Raw genomic sequence first — 25917 nt, forward strand, 5'->3', positions numbered from 1 at the left:
CCAGATTTGACCATAAAAATCTCAGAAACTTTAAATAAGAGTGCTGCCATTCAGTTACACAGAATCAGAGTAATAATACTTCTGTCAAAATCTTTTAAAGTATATTTCGAGGTCATCTGAACACTCAACTTCGACCCAATTAATGTTTATTAATATAGTTCTGATTTCTTTAAAAGCTCAAATAAAATATATAAATGTTAATGTGCAGTCATCTATTTTTCTAGAGAAAATGTATTTTATTCTGTCACTTTTGTTGCCCTCAAACACGCAGCTGCTTTACTTGTTTGGTTGATTCTTTCTTCCGCCGCTGGGTGTCGCTGTTTCACCATAATTAATCACTAATGAGCTGCACCTGTTGTGTGCTCAGCCTAAAAAAACACGGAGTTAAACGTTTGTTCCTGCATCTTCCGTGGACACCATGCCTCAAAGTGGGTCAACGCTCAAACAAAATAAAAGTAATTTAAATTTTAATATGTATTCATCTACTTTTCTAGAGAAAATGTATTTTATTCTCTATTTGTCACTTTCGCCGCTGGGTGTCGCTGTTTCACCATAATTAATCACTAATGAGCTGCACCTGTTGTGTGCTCAGCCTCAAAAAAACGGCTGAGGAGGAGTTAAAAGTTTGTTCGTGGATCTTCCGTGGACACAATGCCTCGTTTTCCACCCGCTTATTCGGATTTCTTCTACGGCCCGCTGACCGAGGACGTGGAGGAGCTGCTGGGCCGCTTCCAGCAGACTGACTCGGTCAGGTATGAGGACTTCTCGGCCATCTGGCGGGACATGCGCCTCTCGGACGTCTTCATCGGCATCAACAGCAGCAGCGAGCTGAAGAGATTCAGCAGGATAACTCTCGGCACAGCCGTGAAATACTTCCTGCCTCCGTACAGCTACCAGATCCGAGTCTGTGGTCTGTATCTGATGTTTGGGTTCTACCACACGCAGCTTGCCACGCCTCCTCTGAAGATCAGGCTGGCTCTCAGGGACTGGACCCACGTGCAAAACTTCCTCAGAGACTCTGTGGACTCGGAGCACTATGATGTGATTTACATCTATCAGAAGCTTTCTGCAGCCAAAGCGCTCCACTACACGGCCATGCCTCATTTTCTCACCTTCCAGAAGCAGCAGAAACCCAAGAGCGAGCCGCTGTGCCTCGGGTTCCTGAGCAGGACGACCGCGGTCCAGGAACTGATGTCCGCAGGGATCCTGGAGGAGATGGCCAACATCCAGGCCCACTATGAGAGGCTGAAGGAGGCCGTGGAGGTGAACCGCAACGTCACCATGACCCACAGAGACTTCGCCTCCCGCCTGAAACTCTGCATGTCGGAGTCCATCACAGGTAGGGTGTATTTGGGACACTTCTGTCTTTATTTAGGTGACTCTGCTCTATCATTGTCATGATGAATGCATTGAAGGGGGAGCATTATTTGACAGCGTGTTATTGGACTATCAAAATATGCTACCCTCATAAATAAATCAATTTCATTACACTTTTTATAATTACACACGAGACAAAAACACTTACTTCATGACTTTATTAATAAACAGAGGTAGAAAACTATAGTTGCATTTTTTTTTTTTTTTGATAGGGTAGCTTGAATCGATCTATCGGTTTTTGCGGCGGTAGCACAAAATCAACAGAACACCGGTTCCCAGTGTTTCAATTCCTTGGAATCGTTTGGCGATTTTTCCCTTATCGATTCCAGTGGGCGCAAATGACGTCACCACGCAACGTTGCGTGGCGAGTCCAGCGCAGTCAACAGTAAACATGGCGCCCAAGCGGTACAAACGCTCGAAAGTTTGGTTACACATCCCTAAAAAAGACGACAACAGGGCAACTTGCAAAGTGAATATTTCAAAGGGAGGAAATACTACCAACATGCAATAACTATGAATGAATGTCGCGTTTTCGATCTGCTCCAGACTAACGTTGGTGAATCTGAACCCAGCAGCAACGTTAGCAGCGTTAGCATGTCCTCAGCTAACGCTGCAGGTAACTAACTAACACTGCCTCTTATGTTCGCACCATTTGCCTCATTGTAAAAGCTGCTGTTAGTAACGGTTAAGGTTAAATGAATGCCTTCTCAGGCATTACATTTAGATGAAATCATGAGAGACAGAGCCTGACTGGCTCAGAGCCAGAGGCTGGTGGTACTACCCCCAGTTCACCTCTACCTCCAGCTTCTCCTTTCACCAGAGCAGGGAAGAGTTAAATTACCCAGGCCAGGATAGACCAATGTGGACCTCACCGTTGTTGGGTTTGTGAGGTCATGACTCGTGCTACTTCTAAACTAAACAAAGTTGATGCTAATTGACCGGTTTGTTGTCCTTTTTCTCCAAATGAGAATCCATAAGGGAACCGACAAAGAACTGAATCGTTAAGCAGAATCGAAAATGGAATTGGAATCGTAAAAATCTTATCAATCCCCATCCCTAATCGCAGGGCAGCAGAAGACTTCCCCCTCACAGAAGGCTGGAGGAGAGGTGGCTGAGGACGAGGAGTACAGCAGCAGGAGAGCCACGCTTCTGTCCACAATCAAGCAGAAGAGCTACAGCAGCTACCAGGAGGCGTCCAAGTCCAGGAGACACCGGCAGGTTGAGGTGGTGGACTCCTCCAGCTCCGGCGCGGAGCAGGTCCGGGAAGCCGCGGCTCCCAAGAAGAAGAGGCCCGCCTCCCTGCGGGCACGGACATGGAGCAGCCTGGGGGTGACCAAGGAGGAGCGGAGCTCCCAGGCCTGGCTGCTGAGCATCCCCGAGCAGCTGGAGGGGGTGCCCATGAAGAGGCTCCACCAGACCGCGCCATGCAGGCTGTAAGTGGTGGGAAAGTTTGCTTTAGTTCCCAATGAGCCCAGAGTTAACTGTTCTTTTAAAACCTGGATAATTGTTTGACATATTTCTCAATAAATAATTAACTTCTTGCTCATGGTCTCCTTTTTTTTTTTTTTTTTTAAAAAAGCCAATTTAAAGGAGAATTCTGGCCATTTTACAAACATATCCCATCTGTTGGAGACCAAGGGAAGTTTGCCAAAGGGAAAACCGTGAGAAATTTTAATGCCCGCTGCGCAAAGTTGTCAAATTGCGCTGATTTCCATGAAAGCGGGCTCTTTCGGGCAAGCGTTTAACCTTTCCTGAGGCTCTTAACGTGTGTCAAAATACTTTTGACCGAATTGGCCGTGGTGTCAGTAGCAATACAATTCAACCCAGGGGCTAACCATACCATTAGCTAGCACAGACATGATACATTTGGAGATTTCAAAAACAGCGCACCTACCTCTCTCAGCTTCCGTGTTCCACAGGCGTGCGCACAAATTGATCGCCGAAGTCTTACACTATAGTATTCCAAAATTGTCTTTTATGGTTAACCCCTGGGTTGAATTGTATTGCTACTGACACCACGGGCCAATTCGGTCAAAAGTATTTTGACACACGTTAAGAGCCTCAGGAAAGGTTAAACGCTTGCCCGAAAGAGCCCGCTTTCATGGAAATCAGCGCAATTGGACAACTTTGCGCACCGGGCATTAAAATTTCTCGCGGTTTTCCCTTTGGCCAACTTTCCTGGGTCTCCAACAGATGGGATATGTAAAATGGCTGGAATTCTCCTTAAATAAAAATTAGGCTGGGCGAGTTAACTCGTTATTATTGCGGTAACTCGTTAATTATTTAACGCCATAAATATTTTATCCTGCAGTAGCGTAGGTTTCATTATTCATTTTTATTGTAAAAGTTTGTTGCTCACAGGCTTTTATTTTGTAAATGTCTGTGGAACCGGAAAAGAAAGTAATCGACGGATCCACCAAACATGGAAAAGGGTATGGAACTTTTACTCGGCCATTTTCATTTTAAAGTTCTTCCAAAACAAAACCAAAGTCATCTGTAAACTACTTCCTGCTGGAAGTAGCCATCAGAAGATGGGTACACTGCTCATAAAGGGATATATACCAGTTAACGCGTTAAATTTTGACGTATTTATACGTGCGTGCACATATTTTTTTATTAAACATTTTTAACAAAATGTACAGAAACATGTGGCATGTACAAACAAAGGTATATCGGGTTGTACATGTTCAAGGCACACATAAGGTTATAAGATGAAAGAATAAACGGAAGAACAAAACACGAAGGGGCACTAATTCTCTTCAAATAAATTCAGTTCTTCACAGGCGTCTAGGGGCTGTATACCATTCATGCTTTTCATCAATTTTAAGGCTCTCCGGTGTTTCTTCATCAGCAGGCTTTTAAAAGTTGAAAAGTCAGGTTTTCTGTTTCCCCATTTACAGGAGTGGATGAAGAATTTGGCAAGGATCAGCAGTTTGTTAAGTATAAGGTCAGTTCTTCTGTCTCTGAGGGTGATGCGCGCCTTAATCTTGTCTGAAAAGCTATTCTCTCTTTTTCGGACCATTCTCTGTAAACCCTAGAGCACTGGCTTCCTGTCGCTCAGAGAATAGACTTTAAAACAGCTCTGCTTGTGTACAAGTCTCTTCATGGTCAAGCGCCAAAGTACATCTGACATGTTAGAGCCATATGAACCAACTCGGGCTCTGAGAACCTCAGGGAGGGGTCTCCTGCCTCAGGGAGGGGTCTGCTGCTGGGGCCCAGAGTCAGGACTAAACAAGGTGAGGCTGCGTTTCAGTTTTATGCTCCTAAAATCTGGAACAGTCTTCAGGAAGATGTGAGACAGGCCTCAACTCTGACAATGTTTAAATCCAGGCTGAAAACAGTTCTATTTAGCTGTGCATATAACACCTGAAAGTATTTTATCTGCACTCTTCACTTTTAAATTAATTAATTGATGATTATTTTTAACGGGTTTTTTAATTTTTTTTAATTATTATTGTTATTTAATTTATTATTTTTGTATTTTATTAAAAAAATTTTTAATGATTTTATTGCCTTCTTGTGATTTTATGTAGCTGTGAAGCACTTTGAATTGCCTTGTGTACGAATAAAATTGCCCTTGCCTTGCCTAGAGATGGTTAAACAATTTGTCTCCCTCTTGTGGTCAGTGGGTAGAACTGCACAAATAGCGGCATATTTTAGCCGGAAATATCGTGTGGAGAAGTTCATCCTGAGCTTCCTGTCACTTAATCCACTTGTTGAGGAAGAGTAGAGCAAGAAGGCGGACGCGAAAACAACTCTTCCTCCAAAAACCCAGAGAATGTCTGACGCAGGCGACGCGAAAAAACCCAGCAGTTAATCCGGCGGCTCGATCACCATGTTCGGTCTGAGGGAAGCCGGCATCCTCGGCGCCTCCGTAGTTCTAGCGGGGGGAGTCGCCTATGTTATCTGGAACTACTTGCCCTCTCCCGGTCAGAAGAAACGCGATAAGAGGCCGGGAGAAGACGGTAAAAGTAGCAGAGAGGAGGACAAGGACAGGCGAGAGGAGCCTGCGGCTGAAGGAGCTGTAGCGGCCGTTGGAGCTCAGAACACATCAACGGTAAAAAAAGTGTTGAGTTTAGGCGGAACAAGAAATGTAGTAAAAATGCAACTCGAGGCCAGAAAAAAAACTACGCGATAAAGCAAATGTTTGACCAAATGAGGAGTTTTCACGAAAGCGTTATTCTACTCGTGTTTCAACCTCTTTGTCACGGTTTATATTTATTAAACTACTTGTTTTTGTTTTTTTTAACTGATTTTAAACGTATATTCGCACTACCACAACAATAACAGCACGTGTAGGCACGTACTCGGGGAGTTGCGAGGCATTGTGGGAAATGTAGGCCATTACAGCTCATTGTTGCTCACTTGTGCTGAACCGACATTTATTTTTATTTTTTAAGATTATTCGATTAATCCAAAGCAAAAACGTGGTGACAAATATATTTAAAGTGACTCATCCTTGCGTCTAAATTTATTAATTAAGAGAATGGGGTAAAGAAGTGTATTTTAGATTAATTTGAACATTTTATTTTCATCCGACAGCAATTAATTAGGTTTATCAACTCTTAATTGCTGGGAAATACGGAAGAGTATTAGGGCCAGGCATAAGAAAAAATATTTATATTTTGCCTGTCGAGAATAAAGTCGACATGTCGAGATTAATGTCGAAAATAAAGTTGAAATGTTAATTTCGACATTTCGACTTTAATCTCGACAGGCAAAATATAAATATTTTTTCTTATGCCTGGCCCTAATACTCTTCCGTAGGGAAAACCCACCAGAAAATGTGCTTTAATAAAAGTATAAATGCCATTTGACATAAAATACTTGCAACTAAACTGAGAATACATACATTTAATACTGACATGTTTTTGTTTATAAATTCTACAGCTGTGAGCTGCTTGTGCAGATAGGTTTTCTGGGCCAGCTTTAACGCCCACTTTGGGGATATTTAAACATACACCCGAGTCTTGGATATTTGTGAAAATGTTATTTTCAAAGCAGAGAAGTCTCCTCAATCATGTTTCCCCTCCAGTTACTGTGCTTTTTGTCAAATGGGACCAGGACTCCGTTGCCTTTTTACAGATAAATGGCACCTGATGAGTGAAAAGGGCTGCAGACACCCAAATGTTCACCCTCACCTCTTTTCTTAGACTCTACTGGACTTCGCTGGGCTTGAAGTTGGGTCTCCGTAGTGCCAGACTCCCCAGTTTCCACTCTTAAATTCATGCTTACTCTGCATGAACTGCATTAACCGTCAGGCTGGCACTCGTCATTTTACGTTTGTTACCGTTTCGGATGATAAAACACAGAATAAAACATTTTTTTTCATATATTCTGCAGTGTTGTTTTGACTAAACTTGCCAGAAATGAATAACCGTATCTGTTTTACTGGATTCCTGTTTTTTCCATTGAATGTTTTCTCGTGTGTTTTAGTGAGCTGGGCGCTCGTTGTTTAATGGAACTTTGTATTTATCACTAAAATATTGGGTTTTATATTCCTTTTCTCGTAGAAATCAAATAAAAACTTATTCTAAGCTGCATGATCACCATCGCTGTGGAGAAGTGCGTCCTTTGATATCCCTCCGAAGCTCTAATCTGATTGGTCTGTGTGTTCCAGTCTCGGCCCGCGGAGTCGGGGGGAACGCAGGTTCTTGTTCTGGGTCTGGATGGAGCCGGGAAGACGAGTCTGCTGTGCTGTTTGTCCACCGGCGTCCTGGAGCAGGACATCCAGCCGACGCAGGGCTTCAACGCCGTCTCCATCAGCAAAGACAACATGAACATCGAGTTTTTAGAAAGTAAGTCTTCAGATTCTGCAGAACCTCTTAGTGACCGTAGAGGGGGCAGGCTGTTCATGACATGATCAATAAAATAGAAACCATTATCAGTAGTGCTGGGCAAGTTAACTCGTTATTATCACAGGTTTTATTATTGTAAAAGTCTGTTGCTCACAGGCTTTTATTTTGTAAAAGTCTGTCGCTCACAGGCTTTTATTTTGTAAAAGTCTGTCGCTCACAGGCTTTTATTTTGTAAAAGTCTGTCGCTCACAGGCTTTTATTTTGTAAAAGTCTGTTGCTCACAGGCTTTTATTTTTGTAAAAGTCTGTTGCTGTCTGCTGTGGAACCGGAAAAGAAAGTAATCGGTGGATCCACCAAACATGGAGAAGGGTACGGAACTTTTACTCGGCCATTTTCATTTTAAAGTTCTTCCAGACGGCGGAGTCGACAGAACCAAAGTCATCTGTAAACACTGCCAAGTTGAATTGTCTTAATCAGGGAAATCATGTGATTAATTAGATTTTAATCGTTGCCCAGCCCTAGTAAAAATAAATCATCTAGTCATAAAAGTCCAGCAAGTGTTCTCATCTTCACCAGGTCAATGGATGTGACCACAGATTAAAGCATAATATGGAGTGCTGTTGAGTAAAACTATCCTATGAAGGACTTCCGGGCAGGGAGCGGAGCGAGATGGCAGCATAAAACAGAGCTCCTGAGTCGATTAGACAAGAATTACCCTAGAACTACGAAAATATTGAAAACTCGAATTCAAACTGACAAGCAATGAGTGGGGGACGAGGGCAGAGAAGTTTAAAGAAAAAAAACTATGTCCAAAGACCAAGAAGAACACGAGGTTGAAGACGAGACGGCAAGCGAGGAAAACGACGATTCCAGCCAGGCCCGGTCGGTACTCGAGGGACTGGCTGCCATTACGAAGGAGATACGTGACCTCAAAAAAGAGATGAAACAGGACCTTTACGCGACGTTCAAAGAGGAATTTAAAGAGGAGGTGAGGCGAGAGTTTGCCGGCTTTAAGGAGGAAACTAACCGAAAATTGGCACAAAACGTTGCGGAAATACAAGAGCAGCGGAAGGATATAACCGAGGCCCAGGTGCGAGTGGCAGAGTTGAAGGAGTGGAACATCGAGGCGAAGGAGGCCATCCTCACTCTACTAAAACAGCAAACAAAACTTCAAGAGAAGCTGGCCGAAGTGGAAGGACATGGAAGACGCTGCAATTTGAGAATTTACAATGTGGCTGAACGGGACAATGAGTCTGTAAAAGAACTGGTGGAGGGTCTCCTCCGCCGAGAGCTCGCGTATCCGGAGGGAACCGAGCTCCATATCCAACGTGCGCACAGAAGTCTCGTAAAGAAGCCGCCACCGGGAGCATCTCCGAGGTCCATTGTGGTCAACTTTCTTAAGTACGAGACTAAAGAGAACATTTTGGCAAAAGCCTGGAAAGAGAAAATAATCGTCGACGGGAGACAGATATTTTTTGACCACGATTACCCCACCGAGGTGATGAAGAAACGTCAATATTCCGAAATCAAAAAGGTTCTAAAAGATAAAAAGATACGCTTTCAGACAGCTCTGAGTAGGATAAGGATCCGCTGGTCAGACGGGCCCAAGATCTATAATGGCGCCGAAGACACGGCGCAGGACGTGCGGAAAAGAGGGCTGGAGACGGGCGAGCAGCACAGCAGCGAACCTTCACTCGAGGAGCGGATCCGGATAGCTTCACCGTGGCAACGCGCCGGAGAGGCAGGAGATAAACAGAGGGTCCGCCGCATCAACGCCAACCAAGACGCAGCGACCCGAGCGAGAGAAAAGCTGCAGGAGTTTAGAAGATGAGGAGACGAGGAAGACTTTGGTCAACAGAGAGAGAGAGGGAGGGGATGAGTCCCGAGGGAGCCCAGAAGAGCTAAAGGCTCACTGTTTTTTTCTTCGTTTCTTTATTTCTATTTTTTATCTTTATCTAAATTTGATACAACAGAAAGGGTTCCACTAGAGAAGACTTAGAGTGGCGACTCTTAAAATTACCCTCCCTCTCCTACAAATGAGACTTCTCTAATGTTTATGTTTACATGTGAATCGACAGAGAGAGCTAAAGGCTCTAGCATGGCTGCCGCGTCTGCTAGCACGAGCGGTGTTGATGACGTCACCATTTCGTGCCCGCCATGTATAGTGGCGCAAGTCGATGCGCCAATAATTGCAATTTTCTCCGTCACAGAGGTGGCGCTGCTACGTGAAGGTTACCGCTGCTCTATAACCACGAAAGTGGAGAAGAAAACAATGCCCACTGTTAAGAGCAAAAATACTGTAATTAATGATCCTGCTGCAGTTTTGGGATCATTTTAATTTTTTAATTCAGTCAATAGAGGTGAAGGTCTGAAGCCCCCGGCATCAACAGAGTCTCTGCCCTCTTCTTTGCCTTCACATATCTGTCCCGTAGCTTCTTCCACATATTCTTACAGAACTCTCCCTCTTTCCCCAAAGTTCTGCCCATCTCTGTGCACCAGCTTTGGGAGTTTACGTGCTCCCTGTGCTGTTTCACTGCAGTGTCGTACAGCTACCTGTACAAACGCACCTCCTGACTGAGCCTGGTCTCACAACAGTCCATCCGGTTCGTTGTTCTCGGCGCAGCCAAGTTACAGAAATCGACTGGAGCACGACAACGCGCTGCGCCGCCTTTTCAAGGCGAGCGCCAGGCCTGAAACGCCATTTTGACGTCACGGTCCGCCACCGCCGTGACAGACGCGTCAACCATGCTAGCGCCTTAAGAAGCTACTGATTGTTGGACTTACCTAGTAGGATGGGAAGGCCTATTTTAGGTATACCCCCAACCACTAGGGGGGGCCTTTTGTTCAGAAAAAGTTATCCCCCACTCCCACCAACAGGGAGACAGGGCCTATGGGGATTGAGGCCCTTTTTTGCTTGGAAGTTCAGTTTTTGTGTTCGTTCATACTTTGTTCATGGGGAAACGTTGGTTGACAACATTACGGTGGAGGGGCTAGGAATTATTTCAAGGGATACAAACAATGCAACATAATGATATAATGGTGGTGTCGCTGAATATTAACGGCTTAAACGATATCAAAAAAAGAAATAAAGCTCTATCTAAGTTTAGAAGAGAGAAAATGCAGGTTATTTTTCTTCAAGAAACTCTCCTATCACAGGAGGAGCATGCAAAGTTTAAAAAGTTGGGCTACAGGAACTCATTTTCCAGTTCCTTTGGGCAGAATCACAAGAGGGGTGTGGTGACACCGATTTCTAACACAGTGGAGTTCGAACTGATCAAAGAAGTTAGTGACGAGAAGGGAAGATATATCACGATAAAAGGGAAATTAGAAAACCAATTGGTGACACTGCTCAATGTGTACGCTCCTCCGGAAAGTGGAAAAGCATTTTATGAAAAAGTTTTTGATCTTATAAATCTGGAAACAGAAGGGACATTAGTGTGCGGTGGGGATTTTAATGTGGTATTGAATTACGGGTTAGACACCACAAGTATGAAGAGAAACAAAAAACAAATTAATAGATATATGAATACAATGATGTTAGAAATGGATGTGCAGGATGTATGGAGAGAATTACATCCACTTGATCGGGATTATACCCACTACTCAGCTCCACATGCTATGTACTCCAGAATTGAAAACTTTCTAATGAGTAAAGGAGATATGTACAAAGTGAGGGAATGTAAGATAGGGGTGGCTGATGTATCAGACCATAGTGCTATTTACCTAAAAATTCATTTGAACAATAAGAGGAAAAATACAGTATGGAGACTTAACGAATGTATACTGAACAATAAGGGACTAGTTGGAGAAATAAAAGGGGAAATAACCAGATATCGGAAAGAAAATGACAATGGGGAAGTTGATCCGACAATCTTGTGGGATGCCCTGAAGGCAGTGATCAGAGGGAGGTTGGTTTCACACACAGCATTTTTAAAGAGAGTCAGACTAGAAACGTATCAGAAACAAATTGAAAAATTAAAAGAACTGGAACAGCATCACAAGCAGTCAAAAGATTCAGATATATTTAATCAGATTAAAGCAGTCAGGAAAAAAAATAGATGATATTTTGTTAGAAGAGGTGGAAAGGAAAGCAAGGTTTATAAAACAGACTTATTACGAGGGAGGATCTAAAGCCACTAAAGTCATGGCTAGACGCATAAGGAAACAACAAGCAATAACTAATATACATAAAATAAGGGACCCTGCGACTAATAAAATTCTATATGAACCAGAAGAAATAGAAAAGGTATTTGAGGAATATTACAACAATTTATATTCACAGCCTACTCCTGCAGGTGAAGAACACTTGATGGATATTTTAGACAACTTAGACTTACCAGCAATGGGCACAAAGCAAAATGCAATATTGACTTCGAAGATTACAGTCGTAGAGATTAAAGAGGCAATCTTTAAATCAGGGAAGTCACCGGGAGCTGATGGATTGGGAGCTTCCTTTTATAAAACATTCAAGGAAGAGTTAATCCTGCTACTACAGGACTCATTTAATTATAGTCTCAGGTCAGGCAAGATCCCTCCCTCATGGAAAGAAGCCATTATCTCTATTATTCCAAAAGAAGGTAAAGACATAGAATACTGCTGCAACTACAGACCCATATCGTTATTAAATGTAGATTATAAACTCTACACCTCAATTATAGCTAAGAGATTAGAGACATTTATGCAGGACTTGATTGATGAAGACCAGACTGGTTTTATTAAAGAGAGGCAAACACAAGATAATATAAGAAGGACCTTACATGTTCTAGAAAACATACAGAGCAAGGGGGAAAGTGCAATTCTGGTAAGCATAGACGCCGAAAAGGCTTTCGACAGTGTGAATTGGGTATTTCTATATAAGGTATTGGAAAAATTTGGATTTAATGAGGAATCTGTGAACTGCATTAAGTCGTTATATCAGGAACCTATGGCAAGGATTAAAATAAGATGGGGAGGAACATAAAATAGGATTATTTTCGGATGATATATTGATATTTTTAAAGCAACCCAATGAAAGCTTCCCAAACCTTATCAGGTTACTAGAGAATTATGGAAAATATTCGGGTTACAAAATCAATGTCACCAAAACACAGATCTTGTCAATAAACTACTCCCCGTCCCAAGAAATAAAGGATACATATAAACTCAATTGGAATGCTAAATCAATAAAATACTTGGGTTTAAACATGACAAAAGGAATAGACAAGGTATATGATGCAAACGACACCAAAATAAATCAAGAAATTAGGAGAGACTTGGAGAGATGGTCTGCTATTATTTTGGACTTCAGCTCAAGAATAGAGATGATTAAAATAAATGTCCTACCGAGACTCTTATACATGTTTCAATCTCTGCCAGTAACGATCCCACCAAAGCAGTTTATGGAATGGAACAGGTGGATATCGAGGTTTATATGGGGAGGGAAGAAACCGAGGATCAGGTACAAAACTCTGCAGCTCCCTAAAGACAAAGGAGGATTGGCTTTGCCAAGCCTAGAGGAGTATTTCTATGCCGCACAAATCAGACCCTTGATATACTGGTGCAACAATGAGTATTATTCAAGATGGAAAAGTATAGAAATAGAGCAGACGGACGCTGAAGTACGAAACTTGATAGCAAATAAAGGCCTGCTGGGAAAATTAGGTAACCAATTAGATGTAATAAGCAAAAATACAATTGAAATATGGAATACTGTTGTTGAGAGGTATAAACTGGAGGAGGAGATAAAGATTTTGAGTTGGTTTGCGTTTGATGATAGGTTTATATAAATGATAAAGGGTTTAAACAATGGGCGAGAAAAGGGATCACAGCAATATGTACGATGGTTGAACGAGGTAAGCTGCAGAGTTTTGAGAAATTGAGGGGCAGATTTGGATTAGATAAACATGAACAATATCGCTACCTGCAAATAAAGGACTATTATGAGAAGGAGATAAAAACTGACACTGATAACGAAGTTGTTGAGGTATTTCGGAGCGCATATGAAGGTAAAAAATGCAGAGTAATCTCAGTCCTATATAGAAGTTTGATGTCATGCAGAAAGTCCTCCTCTCTATATATCAAAGAAAAATGGGAAAAGGAACTGAAAGAACAAATAACTGAGGAAGAGTGGTTTAATATTTGTAAAACGCACGTCCACTAGCTCCAGGATCTGGAGAGAATTCAACTGGAAGAATATGGTCAGATTTTTTATAACTCCAAAGATTAGGAGAGGAGTGGTGTCTGCTCAGCAGCCATGCTGGAGAGCATGTGGTCACGTGGACGCTGACCATGCACACATATTCTGGTCCTGCCAAAAGTTAAAAGGATACTGGGACAAACTATGGAGGGATTTACAAAAAATAATAGGATATAAGATACCAAAAGCGTGTAAAATACTCTACTTGGGTAATTTAACACGAGACATAATACAAAGAGAGGATGAGTATCTTGCTAAAGTGCTGCTATCAGCCAGTAAAAAAACAATTACGAGAATGTGGTATAAAGTAGATCCACCGACCGGGGAGCAGGGGATGTGTACTGTGGAAGAGATTTTTGTAATGGAGAAAATCACACAAACTGAGACTACAAGAGGCACAATTTGAGGACAAATGTGAAAAATGGACGAGAAGAGGACACCATCATTGCCACTGGACAATAAGGACATTGATATAAGGATGATTGTTTAACTATGTATGTACGATATTCCCTAACACTGTAATTGTTGAAAGAAAAATTAATAAAAAATAAGTTTAAAAAAAAAAACTATCCTATGAAAACAGGAATAAAGCTCAATGTGGCAAATTCTCACCTTTTTAGAAGCTGTAAACCATCAAGACTCCAAACTGATGCTGATCAGTTCTCTAATTCAGACAAAAATGTACTTCTCAGTGACAGTTTGGGGTTTTAGCAGCAGGATGAGTATCCATGTTTTATTTTTGATCAAACTGACTTACAAATGTTATGGCACTTTCATTCATATGGCAGCACATTTAAAATAAAACTAAATGCTCAAAGCTATACACTACTTTTGGATTCGTTTTTGGATTCTGCGTACAAATGCGATTAATCAGGGAAGTCATGTGATTAATAAGATTATCTACTTAATCACATTGAGTTGCCTGTCGTATGAAATGCGCTATATAAATAAAGATTGATTGATTGATTAATCTATAATTAGATTATAACTAGTTGCCCAGCTCTAGTTATAAATGATATTATTATTATTATTATTATTATTATTATTATAAACCCTAAAAGAATTCACAGTGAGTTCACGTTTTTATTAAAGGATCCTGAGAGTTGCCTCAAAATGATATATTTTAATATTACAATGCAGTAATTTAATATGTTGATGGTAAAGAAAACCTCTTTTTAGATGTTTTTTTTTCTCCTTTAACCCCTGAGGTTCCTCCAGACATGTTGCATCAGGTCTTAATCTGGGTTCATGTCCATATTTTGGCGAAATAGAAGCAATAACTTCACATTCTGTGTGACCCTATAAATAAGACTCTATGCCCGTCTGTCTGTCTGTCTGTCAGTCGGAGGTAAAGAGGATCTGCGGCCGTACTGGCAGAACTACATGTCCAAAGCTCTGCTGCTGGTGTTCGTGGTCGACTCCTCCAACCCGGAGTTATTTCCAGCAGCAAAGAAACATTTAGTGGAGCTGCTGGCCTCCCGCCCCGGCCTGCCTTTAATGGTCCTGGCCAACAAACAGGTGAGTGTGACAGTAAAATCATTCCTGCTTCTCCGGCCCCATCCACACGTAGCCCGGTATCTGCTAAAACGAATATATTTTTCTACGTTTGGACCTGTCATCCACATGAAAACGCATCATAAACGAATATTTTTGAAAGCTCCATTTATGCATTCGCGTGTAGACGGAGATAACTCCGGTTAACCGGAGTTTTGCGTTTTCGAACGTCACAATATGCGCCAAAACAACAACAAATCTGCTTTAAAGTCTAAAGTGCGACCTTTGTTTACTGAAGAAGCATGGATGCCTTGAGAACTGTGGTGGTTATCATTGTGCAGGCGCTGTTTACTGCCTTGATTTTACACGCCCAAGTCGTACTCCCAGAGGAATGGCGTGACAATTTCGCATGTCCCGGTCCTCACTCCTGTCGCTGTCGGAATTATTACGACCTCATATCGAGGGGCAGTCCACTGTCACGCGATCACCTGTCAGTGTGCTCAAAAAAGTTGCGTGCACACTTTATTATTTAGCTGACGAAGGCAGATTGCGCAAATGCATTTGGGTTGTCAAGACAGGTGAAAACGCAGATGTTCGGTTATGTGTGGAAGGTTTTTTTTTTTTCGAAAACGAGGTAATGTGGATACAAATTATTTTATAAACGGAGGGGGGGAAACATTCGGTTTGAGGCTACCTTTACACGGAAACGATCTGAAACCAAAACGCAAAAGTGGCGTTTCGTTTTCACTTTTAAATATGCGTTTAGACGAGCGTTTTAGGGTGAAACTCTGCGTGCATACGGAAACGCAAAAGTGGCGTTTCGTTTTCACTTTTAAGACTACGTGCCCACGACAACGGTAACAACAGATAAACGCAGAACATTTCGACAGATGTGCCTATCTTGCACACGGCGACGGCGTTTTTAGGAGTTCAAAACGGAGAAAACACAAACGCCCCCCAGAGTGGAGATCTTGAAAACTTTCCAACCTCTCGTCGCCGTAGGAACAGTTCAAAACGCAGAAGTGCGCTTTTTTGCACACGTTTTGAAGGCGTACTGTTGTTGCCGCCGCGCTGCGCCATTTTCTTCCAACTGACGCGGAGGAAGTAGCCACAAAACAGGCATTTGGTATTGTTGCTACTGCCACCTACGTCCGGGGCGTGCGTACTACATCAGCAAACTGCGAGTTTTATGAGTTTTATATGTTTTCCCTGTTCCCATGGATAGACAGATATCCACCCCAAGACGCTCGTGAGAACGCAGATAAATTGTGGAGGAAAAAAACGGACATCTGCGTTTATGCTTCAGAGCGTTGTCGTTGGCACGTAGCCTAAATCTGCATTTAGACGAGCGTTTTAGGGTGAAACTCTGCGTGCATACGGAAACGCAAAAGTTTGTGACGTTTCATATTTATCGATGCAGTAAACACTAGGTCGCCTGCTCTCTCTATGAACTTCAAGAATTTGGAGAACGTAGTTCATATTTTTGGTCTGTTCTTTACTACTCTCGCTCATCATTGCTGTTATCTGATGAAATGACTCTTGCAAAAAGGTTTTGCGTTTTTAACCCGTTTTCGTTTCCGTGTAAAGTGCCCCTTAAAAATACCCGTCCACGTGTGTACAGCCTCTGTGATGTTGGAAGGTGAGCGCCGTCTTTAACGTGCTCGTCCTCTCCTTCCAGGATCTTCCAGGTTCCCGCAGCATCACTGACCTCCACGACGCTCTGGGCCTGTCTGAGGTCGGGGAGCGCCAGCTGTTCCTCATCGGTACCCACGTGCGGACAGGCCAGGCGGAGCTGAGCTCGGGCGTCCGGGACGCCCGGGACATGATCATCCAGATGGTTTGTGACGGCAGATGAAACGCGGTCCTGCGTTTCTGATCCGTTTTAACGATTTCTTTTTGCACTTTGACTTTGCTGCGGTCGGCTGAACGGCTTCATGTTCAGTATCTGTGTGCAGCGGGAAATGAAAACCATCTCAGTTCCTCTGCCACAAACGGCCCAAACCTGATGAGTTGGGGTTTATCTTCTTTCTTTAATCGACTTAACAAGCATCTTTTCTTCTTTCAACTACATTTCAAAGGTGTTGCATCGTGTTTAAAAGCATCTGATGTGATTTAATGCTTCAGTGGAGGCAGTTATCAGAACAAACACGTTGATGTCATAAAGATTTAAACCTGTGTGGGGTAAAGGAAAGACAAATAAATCCATCATTTCAGGGAACAGAGTAGTGCTCCTTTCTCTATAAATTCAAAATGCAAATGAGGTAAAGTAGTCTTCTTTTAAAAATCAGGTAGATCATATGTGATATCTGTGGGTTTAAATGTTCAGTTTTAGAACTTTTTGCCATTTGGAGCCGCTAATATGCAAACTTTACATGTTAAGCTTGGAGAAGAACTACATATTTAACTCTTTTGTGCTAAAATATCAAAACTTTGAAAGATTTAAAGTGTGACCAAGACCTTACCAAGTCATTACCAAACCTGATTTCATTATTAAAAGTTGTTAGTTGTTAAGTCACTCGATATGTGTTTTGTCTTAAACTTTAAAAAAGGGAATTTGCTTTGTCTTAAAAATGGATTATAAGATGTTTTTTGGTGTTCAGACGTGATGCTTTCTGTGGGATAAAGGTGCATTACGCCGTTTGTGTGCAAAGCCACCATGTTTCATTTTGAGGAATGTAAAGAACTTTAAACAAAATGTACTGCCTCCAATATCAAATCAGAAGCGGTATTGTTTGAACGGTATGATACTGTCACATAGTTCATTTTTCAGTCTAAAATAAACTGTTTCCACAAAGTTTTTGTGTGTTTTTGTGGTCATTTTCTGAACCCTTTAACCTCCACAAACAGGATCGTCATTAACAGTTTGCTGCATTACTGTTTGTGAGGATAAAACTAGGTTATATGTGAGGAAAAAGCTTCATTCATTCCATCAATTAACATTTATATCTTAAGTCCAGCTCTCCAGAAACACCCATCCTTTCGGGTGACCTATTTGTATCGCTTTCCTTGTCCTGTGCCGGCCGTCGTGAGTCAGTGAGATAAATGTATTAACCAAGCTGACTCTAGTTTCAAGGACTCCTCAGGTTTGGAGTTGGTTGCTATGGACTCTTGGCTCCACGGCAACTGCAGGTGATTATAGTGACACCCATCAATGGGAATCAGGCTGACACATGTAGCCAGAAAGGCAGGATGGTGTCTGGAAAACAAGGTAAACTTACATGTTCCTGTCCAAGTCTTGATTTATTGTTTTATGCTCTTAATTTTTTCAGTCTAAAGTCTTTTATTGTTGATTCTTGCAGGTATTCGGCCCAGATTTGGTTCATCAAACAGGTGAAGTTATTTTTATTGATAATGAGTTTCTTAGGCTTATATTAATGAGTTTTCATTGATAATGGAGAATTGAATTAATGCTAGCTTCATTCTGAAAAAGGCCCATTTAAGCAGAGCAGCAAAGCTGGATAAATGAATACCGGACTTATTACTTAAAGACATAATTAATTCAATGGTGCTTTTCCACTTGTGTTTTCTAAAAAGCTCAATTGAACATTCACAAGTGTGCTTATTTGTATGTTTGTTTACCTTTTTAGTCTGCTATATTTAGATATTAATGTCCAGTGCAGTAACTGAGCTGCTATTTTTTTAGTTTTTCCTAAAATTTGGGGAAACTTGTATATAATTCACTTAAATTAAAGCAATTGAAAAAACAACCACCTGCACTTTTCCACAATATTTAGACTGTTAGCGCAATAGTGCAGATGACAAGTAAATTATACTCTGGCAGGGTGGATCTGGACAAGGAGTCACTATTATTGAAGGAATAATCCCATTATATCATTTTAATCCTGTAAATACTCTGTTGAGGGATCTTATCAATATTCACAAGATCGTCTTAAAAATCTTGTAGATGAATGAAATTAATAAATTTGATGGATTCTGGAGCTACAGAGCATCAAAAATTTGAGTTTTAGATGCTCAATATACTACTAAAGAGCTGCTGGAGAATCTGAGCAACAAGCAGTGAAAATTTAGCTGAAAGTAACTGCTGACACAGCTGAAGACAACAAATATATTGTTGTAACAGTTAGCTTAAAGTAACAAATACTGTCAGCTAAAAGTAATGAGTGAATTATTAAAACAGCGAAAGGTGACAAATTAACAGTTGAAACAGTTAAAAGTAATAAACTGTTGAAGCACTTAGCTAAAAGTAACAAATAAACGGTTGAGACGGTTAGCTAAAAGTAACGTGTAAACTGTTAAAACCGCTAAACGTAACAAGTTCCTGGTTCCGTGGACAAATGTTACAAATTAGATTAACCACAAAGTAACAAATAAACTAAGAAAAAAGGATAAAAACAGATTAAATAAATTGATACAGTGCTAAAAACGTATTTTATTTAATGATTACACTGCTAAAAAGTTAGCTTAATGTTTTTAAGTTAACTTGAAATGTTGAATGTTATCTTAAAGTGTCAAACTATTGAAAAGGTTAGCTTAAAGTAACTAAACTCCTGAAAACATGACAAAAGTAAATTGCCATTACAGTTAGCTAAAACTAACAAATTACATGCTGTTGAAATATTTAGAAAGCAACTAGTAAACTCTTGAAATGTTTAGCAAAATGCTACAAATAACATGGTGTTACTCTTAGCTAAAAGTAACAACTGAATTCAAGCAGTTAGCTAAAAGTAAGGAATTGTTGAAAGGTTGCTGAAAGTAAGAAACATAGATGGGTTTCTTGCTCACAAACATTATAAACATGCAACAAAGGGGCAAAACTGCAAAAAGTAACAAAATGCTAAACGGTTAGCTAAAAGTAATTAGCATTGTATGATCAGTTGTGATAGTTTGACCAAGGTTTTGCACTAAATGTCCAGAACTTGACGGTCTGACAGGTAAAAATTTATACTTTACCAAATATACATGCAGCCATGTTCACTTTTGTGTGATAAATGTGATCTCATGTGACCTACTGTTCAGACACTTGCACAATACATGAAGTAAAAGTATGTGCAAATGAAACCCACCGGCACAAAAATGTAGTATTAACAGATAAACTCTGACAGTTGTGTCTTAGTAATAGCCACAGTAAAGTTTAGAGCTGGTAAACATCATTTTAACTGAAGACTGAAGCCAATTTTGGAAGCTGGAAAATAACAAACCCTCACCAGAGATGGGGAAACCCACCCAGTGATTGTATGTTTCCCTTAGGCCCTAAAATACACTCGTATTTAATGCAGATTTTGGATGTTTTGTGGACGTTATGTTATTTGGCAGAATTTTGGAGCTGGCACGGCACAAAACCTCAAAAACAGTTTGGGAGACCACTCCTTGGTGAGTAGCTCATACTTTAAAACTTTTCTCTGTCTCTTGACAAAACCTTCAAGAAGTATCGTGGCCTCGAATCTCTGGATAAATCTTAAAAAATGTTGTTTTTGTAGTACTTGTTTCCGTTCCAGCTGTCAAATCATATGAGATTCTATGTTTGTTCATTAATCCAACGTGAAATTGACTCCAAGAATCCAGGAGCCAATGTGGTTTGTGTTTCCTTCTTTGAGGGCAATTTCTTTCAAACTACACAATTAAAGACAGATGTCTGGCGCATTCTGAGTGGGTTTTAAATGGGGGGAAACAATGATGAAATGAATGGAGGTTATAGCTGATTGAAATCATAATGTTTTCATTTGGAAATTGTCTACTTGGAAGTTGTTTTCGCTGCCTGTGTGCCATGTTTTTTTTGTTGTCATTTTGGAAACTTTCCATCCTGTTATTGATCAGTGAGAAACTGAGCTGGGGCAACCAGGAGCCAATATGGCCCATCTCTGCTTCAGCGCTCGGAGCTGCTCCAAGTGCAAGAATTCAATACCTAGCCAGGCACAAAAGAGACTTCTCAGCAAGGGAGGACCGGCCGGGGTAAGTGTAGCCCGTCTGCACCTCCAACATTATTGATGATGCTATCAAAAAGGCATGAGAGGCAGGGCTGTTTGTGTTGTGCTCTAAAGGAGTTGACAAAAGCTTTTTTTTTAATTTATTTTTTATGATGTGCTGCACCAACATATTTGTGCAGAAATAATTGCAAAGTTCTTTGGCGCAGTCCATTCAGGAGACTGCAAAGTGATGTTCAGGACTGATGCCAGTTGCCCCCTGAGAGCCGACAGGGGGAAGATGTGATGGTTACTTACAGCTCCAGATGCTTTCATTTGGATCCTGGTTGTTGTTTCCCTGCCTCGGCTGTCAGACTAAAGGAAAGAAATGTAATTTAATAAGAGGCCCACACAGGAAGTGCAGCTTACTGAACTAATAATTAGAATTAATTGTGACGGAAAATGACAGCAGCCACCCGCTGGTTTGGTTCAGAGCATCACCAGCCGTCAGGATACTGTAGATTCAGATAAACTGGTCTGGCTTCACTATTTTATCTGTTTCTTTCCCAATATTTTAAATGTAATACCTTAATATTAGTGGTGTAATAGCTTGTTCTTCCAGGAGTGCAACTAACAGCTGTTTTTGTTATCAACCCTTCTTATTGGTTCTGGATAAACATGTAAATGTAGATAGATAGATAGATAGATAGATAGATAGATAAGTACTTTATTCATCCCAATTTGGGAAATTATTGTGTTGCAACAGCGTACAGTATAAAAGATATGTAAACAATTAAAGGAAAAACAAGCAAATAGAATAGAATAAAAATAGAGAATAAACATCATAGCTATAAACAAATCTATATAGAATAAATAACAAAGAAATAAACATTAGCTATATACAAATCTACAGAATGAAGAGTAGGGTAAATAATAATAATAGTAATAATAATAAACATCAGTAAACTAAATAAAAACAGATTTTTACATTTAACAATAAAGGTAAAAATACATTTAACTGAGCAGACTGAACCAATAAGAAATATAGGGTATGTGGATAAAATATGGGGTATATGGATAATTTACATTATATTATACTATGAAATGTACTTTATTTCTGCAGCCCTTTACAGACAATCCTTTCGGTGTACCAAAGTGCTTTACAGCAGGTAATAAATAAAGAGTAGAATAAGTAACAACAATAAAAGAACAGTGAAAGCAATGAAATAAGATAAAAGTGTCATCATACTACTGGGTATTAAAAGCAATCCTAAATAAGTAGGTTTTTAGCCTAGATGTGAAGAGGCCCAGGTCAGAAATAAGAAAGATTAATAAGTGAAAGATTCCCATCACAAATTCCCATAAATATGTACTGTTCTCAGTTTGTTGTCCCAGTGTGCCGTAATGTCACCATCAAGAAGCTGTTTGGAAGCTTTGCTTTAGAATTTACCTTTAAAAAATAAGTAATTCTCAAAGTATTCATTGATAAACAGTTCATTTCTGAAGTGATTCATGAAGAAAAAGGGTGAAAAAATCTCGTTTCCTTCCTTTTCTTTCTATTTTTAGAACATTTTAAGTTGAGTTTTTGCTTGAATATACAAAATTATCATAAGAATACAGTAAATAAAACAACAACAAAGTTATAATGGCATCTAATTTAACTTTTACATGAACGTCATCACCTCTTGGCTGTTAAATGATCAGATAAATTTACAGAAAAAGATGAACGCCATCGTTTTTTGCATAAATAAAAGGCACTCTTGTTTTATGCTGAGCAGCAAAACAATGAGAGCGAAACTGCCGGCAGGGAGAATATGACCTTGGGTATCATTCCACAGTCTCAGCTGTGTTTAATTAGTTTTAATGTTTTTGTGGTTGCAGGCGATTTTTCCACTCATACCTTCGTCACCAACTGAAGACTGACACTTAACCATTGTTCTACGTGCCCCCGATCCTCCTCCACCTCCTCCTCCTCCTCCTCCTCCTTCCTTCTGGCTTAGAACAAGCTTTTGTCCCAGATATGCAACACAACATATAATGGACAGGGTAATAGCTTCCATTTTCCTGCAGGAAAGAGGAGAAGGCGAGTTTCTTCAGGAAGACCCAGCGTCCTTCCTCTAAGACGTCTCAGTACAAAAACATTGTGCGCTTGTCAACTCCCAAAAGCAGGAGCCACAGCCCCGAGGAAGCGAGGTATATCGTCCCCATCGCCAGATAAATCCGACCAAACAAGTCATGTGGTGGAACATCTTTCAGCCTTTTTTCCCTCAACACAATTTGTGTCCTGACTTTGTGCAAGAAAAAGCCATTTTAAAACCTCGTTAAAGGAGAATTAGCTCACTATGCACACTCATAAAGTTTGCATTTTGAGGTTTTTATTTTCCACCTACTGGCTCGACATGATAATCGAAATGTTTCTGGGATTTTCTGGCTTCTTGTCTGAACATAAACATTTTTAGTTTATCTGTATCTGGAGTAGAGTAGTTGAGAAGTAGTTGGTAGCTGGTACCTAACTTATTGCACTTACTCTAGCACTAGTTAAGCTCTTAGCTGTTTGGTTTTGGAAGGAAATGCACTGATGATTTCTTGTGACCTGAAGTTCTTTTGCCTACCGATGTGGAACACACTTATTGTAAGTCGCTTTGGATAAAAGCGTCTGCAGAATGTAAATGTAATGTAATGTAATGAGGAATAAGTTGGCAGAGGCATCCGTACTGTTTGACAAATCCGTCCCGACATGGCGAACTCTTTGTGGTTCGGTATCTGTTTGGGAAATCATCTCCACGTCGAGTTTCTGTCTGACGGGCCCACAATCAAAACCAAAGTCTGGAGTTTAATTGCAGCAGAATATAACATATCATAAAGCAAAAATATGAGAAGGCCCGAGCAGAGGCCCGGGTCCAACATAAATGTCTCTGCTCTGCGTGAGGAAGCCAGCAGTCGGACATCTGTTATTTCAGCGTCAGACTGTGGGAGAGAAGGGAGCCCAGACAATAGAGCTTATTGTCAAAAGTTCAGGACCCCCGGGATGCTGGTAGACAACCGCGGAAGTCTTTTTATAAATCCTGCAACCAGCAGCCTGAACGTGTTGTTCGGTTTATGGAGAGGGATTCTGGAGAGGGATCCACCCGGAGTTTATTTACAATTCAACACGGCACGAAGATCGCTGCTCAAGTAACAGACGTTCGATTTGTTGTTTCCGTGACCTGTTTAAGAACTTATCAGTAATCCTCTCATACTGCTGTTCCAAAAAGTGACAGATGGGTAAATAAACCAGACTAAACTGGGTGGAGAAAACTCCACCACTGTTCCTTTTGAGAATAGATCTTGGAGAAGAAAAATAAATACGCTTTTAAAAAGAAATGGGAAAGTCGAGTTGGATGGATTCAATTCAGTTTATTTATAAAGTGCCAAATTACAACAAATGGCATCTCAAGACACTTTAGTAATACAGTCCGATTAAAGCCAATTGGAGTTCAATTCTAACCTGGCTGACGGGTCCACATCTCGATGAGATGGTGTCTGGGAACTGGGTGTGCATTTTCCCGTATTTGAGGCGTGGTTTACGAATGCCTAGAGCCGTTTATTGGGCGCAACGAATGTCTATCAAATGGCGTCTGGTTCTTCCCATGCTGCTTTGCGCGCGATTCATAGCCAATAATATCACTTATACCAGATGACGTATGTAGAGCGACAGAAATTCGACGAGGAAGAAGGCAATGAAATCTTTCAACGCCAAACGTTGCTCTTTTTTAAAAGTAAACTTGCGTTCTAAGCTACTTAAAACACTTTCTAAGGCTGCATCGAACGGTAACGTTGTGTCCGCTGCCATGTTGGATTAACACTCTACAAGCTTCGGTGTCGCGCATAGACGTCGTCATCATCTTGCTGCCCCCCCCCGTTCTGTGATTGGTTCTGTGATTTGCAGTGTGAATGAAATCGTGCGCAAAGCAGCATGGGAATTCCCAGGCTAGTTCAATTCATGAATCCAATAAAATCTAATGAATTCATTTAGAAATAATCATACATATGAATATATATGAATTCATACATATGAATAATCATTCAGTGATGATTCGTAAACGCCTCCAGTCTCGAGGAAAATTTAAAATTTAATTCTACTTTTATTTCAAACGTGATGCAGCAGTCAAAATGTGGATATTTCTCAAAGTTCAGTTTAATTGTTTTCCCTTTTGGAGTTCTTTTTATGTGCTGTAGCGTTAAAAAAAAAAAGGGGGAAATCTTGTTTTGGCCTTCGGCCGGAAAAGGGTGGAATGCCCTCTCCGGGTCGGGAATGAGATCCTTCCCCAAGTGGAGGAGTTCAAGTATCTCGGGGTCTTGTTCACGAGTGAGGGACGAATGGAGCAGGAGATTGACTGACGGATCGGTGCGGCGTCTGCAGTGATGCGGGCTCTGCACCGGCCCGTCGTGGTGAAGAAGGAGCTGAGCCAGAAGGCGAAGCTCTCGATTTACCGGTCAGTCTATGTTCCTACCCTCACCTATGGTCACGAGCTGTGGGTAGTGACCGAAAGAACAAGATTGCGAATACAAGCGGCCGAAATGAGTTTCCTCCGCAGGGTGTCTGGGCTCTCCCTTAGAGATAGGGTGAGAAGCTCGGTCATCCGGGAGGGGCTCAGAGTAGAACCGCTGCTCCTCCGCATCCAGAGGAGTCAGATGAGGTGGCTCGGGCATCTGGTTAGGATGCCTCCTGGACGCCTCCCCGGTGAGGTGTTCCGGGCCCGTCCCACTGGGAGGAGGCCCCGGGGAAGACCCAGGACACGTTGGAGAGACTATGTCTCTTGGCTGGCCTGGGAACGCCTCGGGGTCCCCCCAGAAGAGCTGGAGGAAGTGGCCGGAGACAGGGACGTCTGGGTCTCTCTGCTCAAGCTGCTGCCCCCGCGACCCGATCCCCCGGAGCAGCGGAAGATGATGGATGGATGGATGGATCTTGTTTTGGGGCATAAATGAACAGATTTAATTCACTAGTTCACATTTTTCCATGCAATTTTGGTCCATTGGTCTACAATGCATAGCCTGAGAATTGTCATGAACAGGTGGTTAACATTTTTTCCAGAGGCCCATATATAAACATATTGTTTATTGTATTATTTGAGATATTTCTCCTTCTTTTCTGACATTGACAAGTCTGGAGCATGTTAAGCTGAAACGCTCGGCTGAAAAACAACTCTTGGTGTCTAACATAGTCATATAC

At 41.3% G+C, this 25917-nt stretch overlaps 2 protein-coding genes across 2 annotated transcripts; both read left to right on the forward strand.

The window, feature by feature from the left end:
* The first annotated feature begins 616 nt into the window (after nt 1–616).
* Nucleotides 617–2883, forward strand: LOC142397417 (snRNA-activating protein complex subunit 1-like). The gene is made up of 2 exons (XM_075480767.1): nt 617–1339; nt 2444–2883. Exons 1-2 carry the CDS (start codon nt 652–654, stop codon nt 2812–2814), a joined length of 1059 nt encoding a protein of 352 aa, XP_075336882.1. The 5' UTR covers nt 617–651; the 3' UTR covers nt 2815–2883.
* A 2168-nt stretch (nt 2884–5051) lies between these two features.
* Nucleotides 5052–17638, forward strand: arl9 (ADP-ribosylation factor-like 9). The gene is made up of 4 exons (XM_075480768.1): nt 5052–5434; nt 6998–7175; nt 14693–14868; nt 16523–17638. The coding sequence occupies exons 1-4, from the start codon at nt 5213–5215 to the stop codon at nt 16697–16699; spliced, it is 753 nt and encodes a 250-aa protein (XP_075336883.1). The 5' UTR covers nt 5052–5212; the 3' UTR covers nt 16700–17638.
* Nucleotides 17639–25917: the final 8279 nt, after the last annotated feature.

This window comes from Odontesthes bonariensis, chromosome 13 (genome assembly GCF_027942865.1).
Source record: "Odontesthes bonariensis isolate fOdoBon6 chromosome 13, fOdoBon6.hap1, whole genome shotgun sequence".
Lineage (NCBI taxonomy): Eukaryota > Metazoa > Chordata > Actinopteri > Atheriniformes > Atherinopsidae > Odontesthes > Odontesthes bonariensis.

Excerpts from the sequence above, each read along its gene's own strand:
- LOC142397417 (XM_075480767.1), top strand. The coding sequence starts at position 652 with ATGCCTCGTTTTCCACCCGCTTATTCGGATTTCTTCTACGGCCCGCTG. Across the intron at positions 1,340-2,443 it reads CATGTCGGAGTCCATCACAG|GGCAGCAGAAGACTTCCCCC; the intron begins GTAGGGTGTATT and ends CCCTAATCGCAG.
- arl9 (XM_075480768.1), top strand. The coding sequence starts at position 5,213 with ATGTTCGGTCTGAGGGAAGCCGGCATCCTCGGCGCCTCCGTAGTTCTA. Across the intron at positions 7,176-14,692 it reads GAACATCGAGTTTTTAGAAA|TCGGAGGTAAAGAGGATCTG; the intron begins GTAAGTCTTCAG and ends TCTGTCTGTCAG. Across the intron at positions 14,869-16,522 it reads TGGTCCTGGCCAACAAACAG|GATCTTCCAGGTTCCCGCAG; the intron begins GTGAGTGTGACA and ends CTCTCCTTCCAG.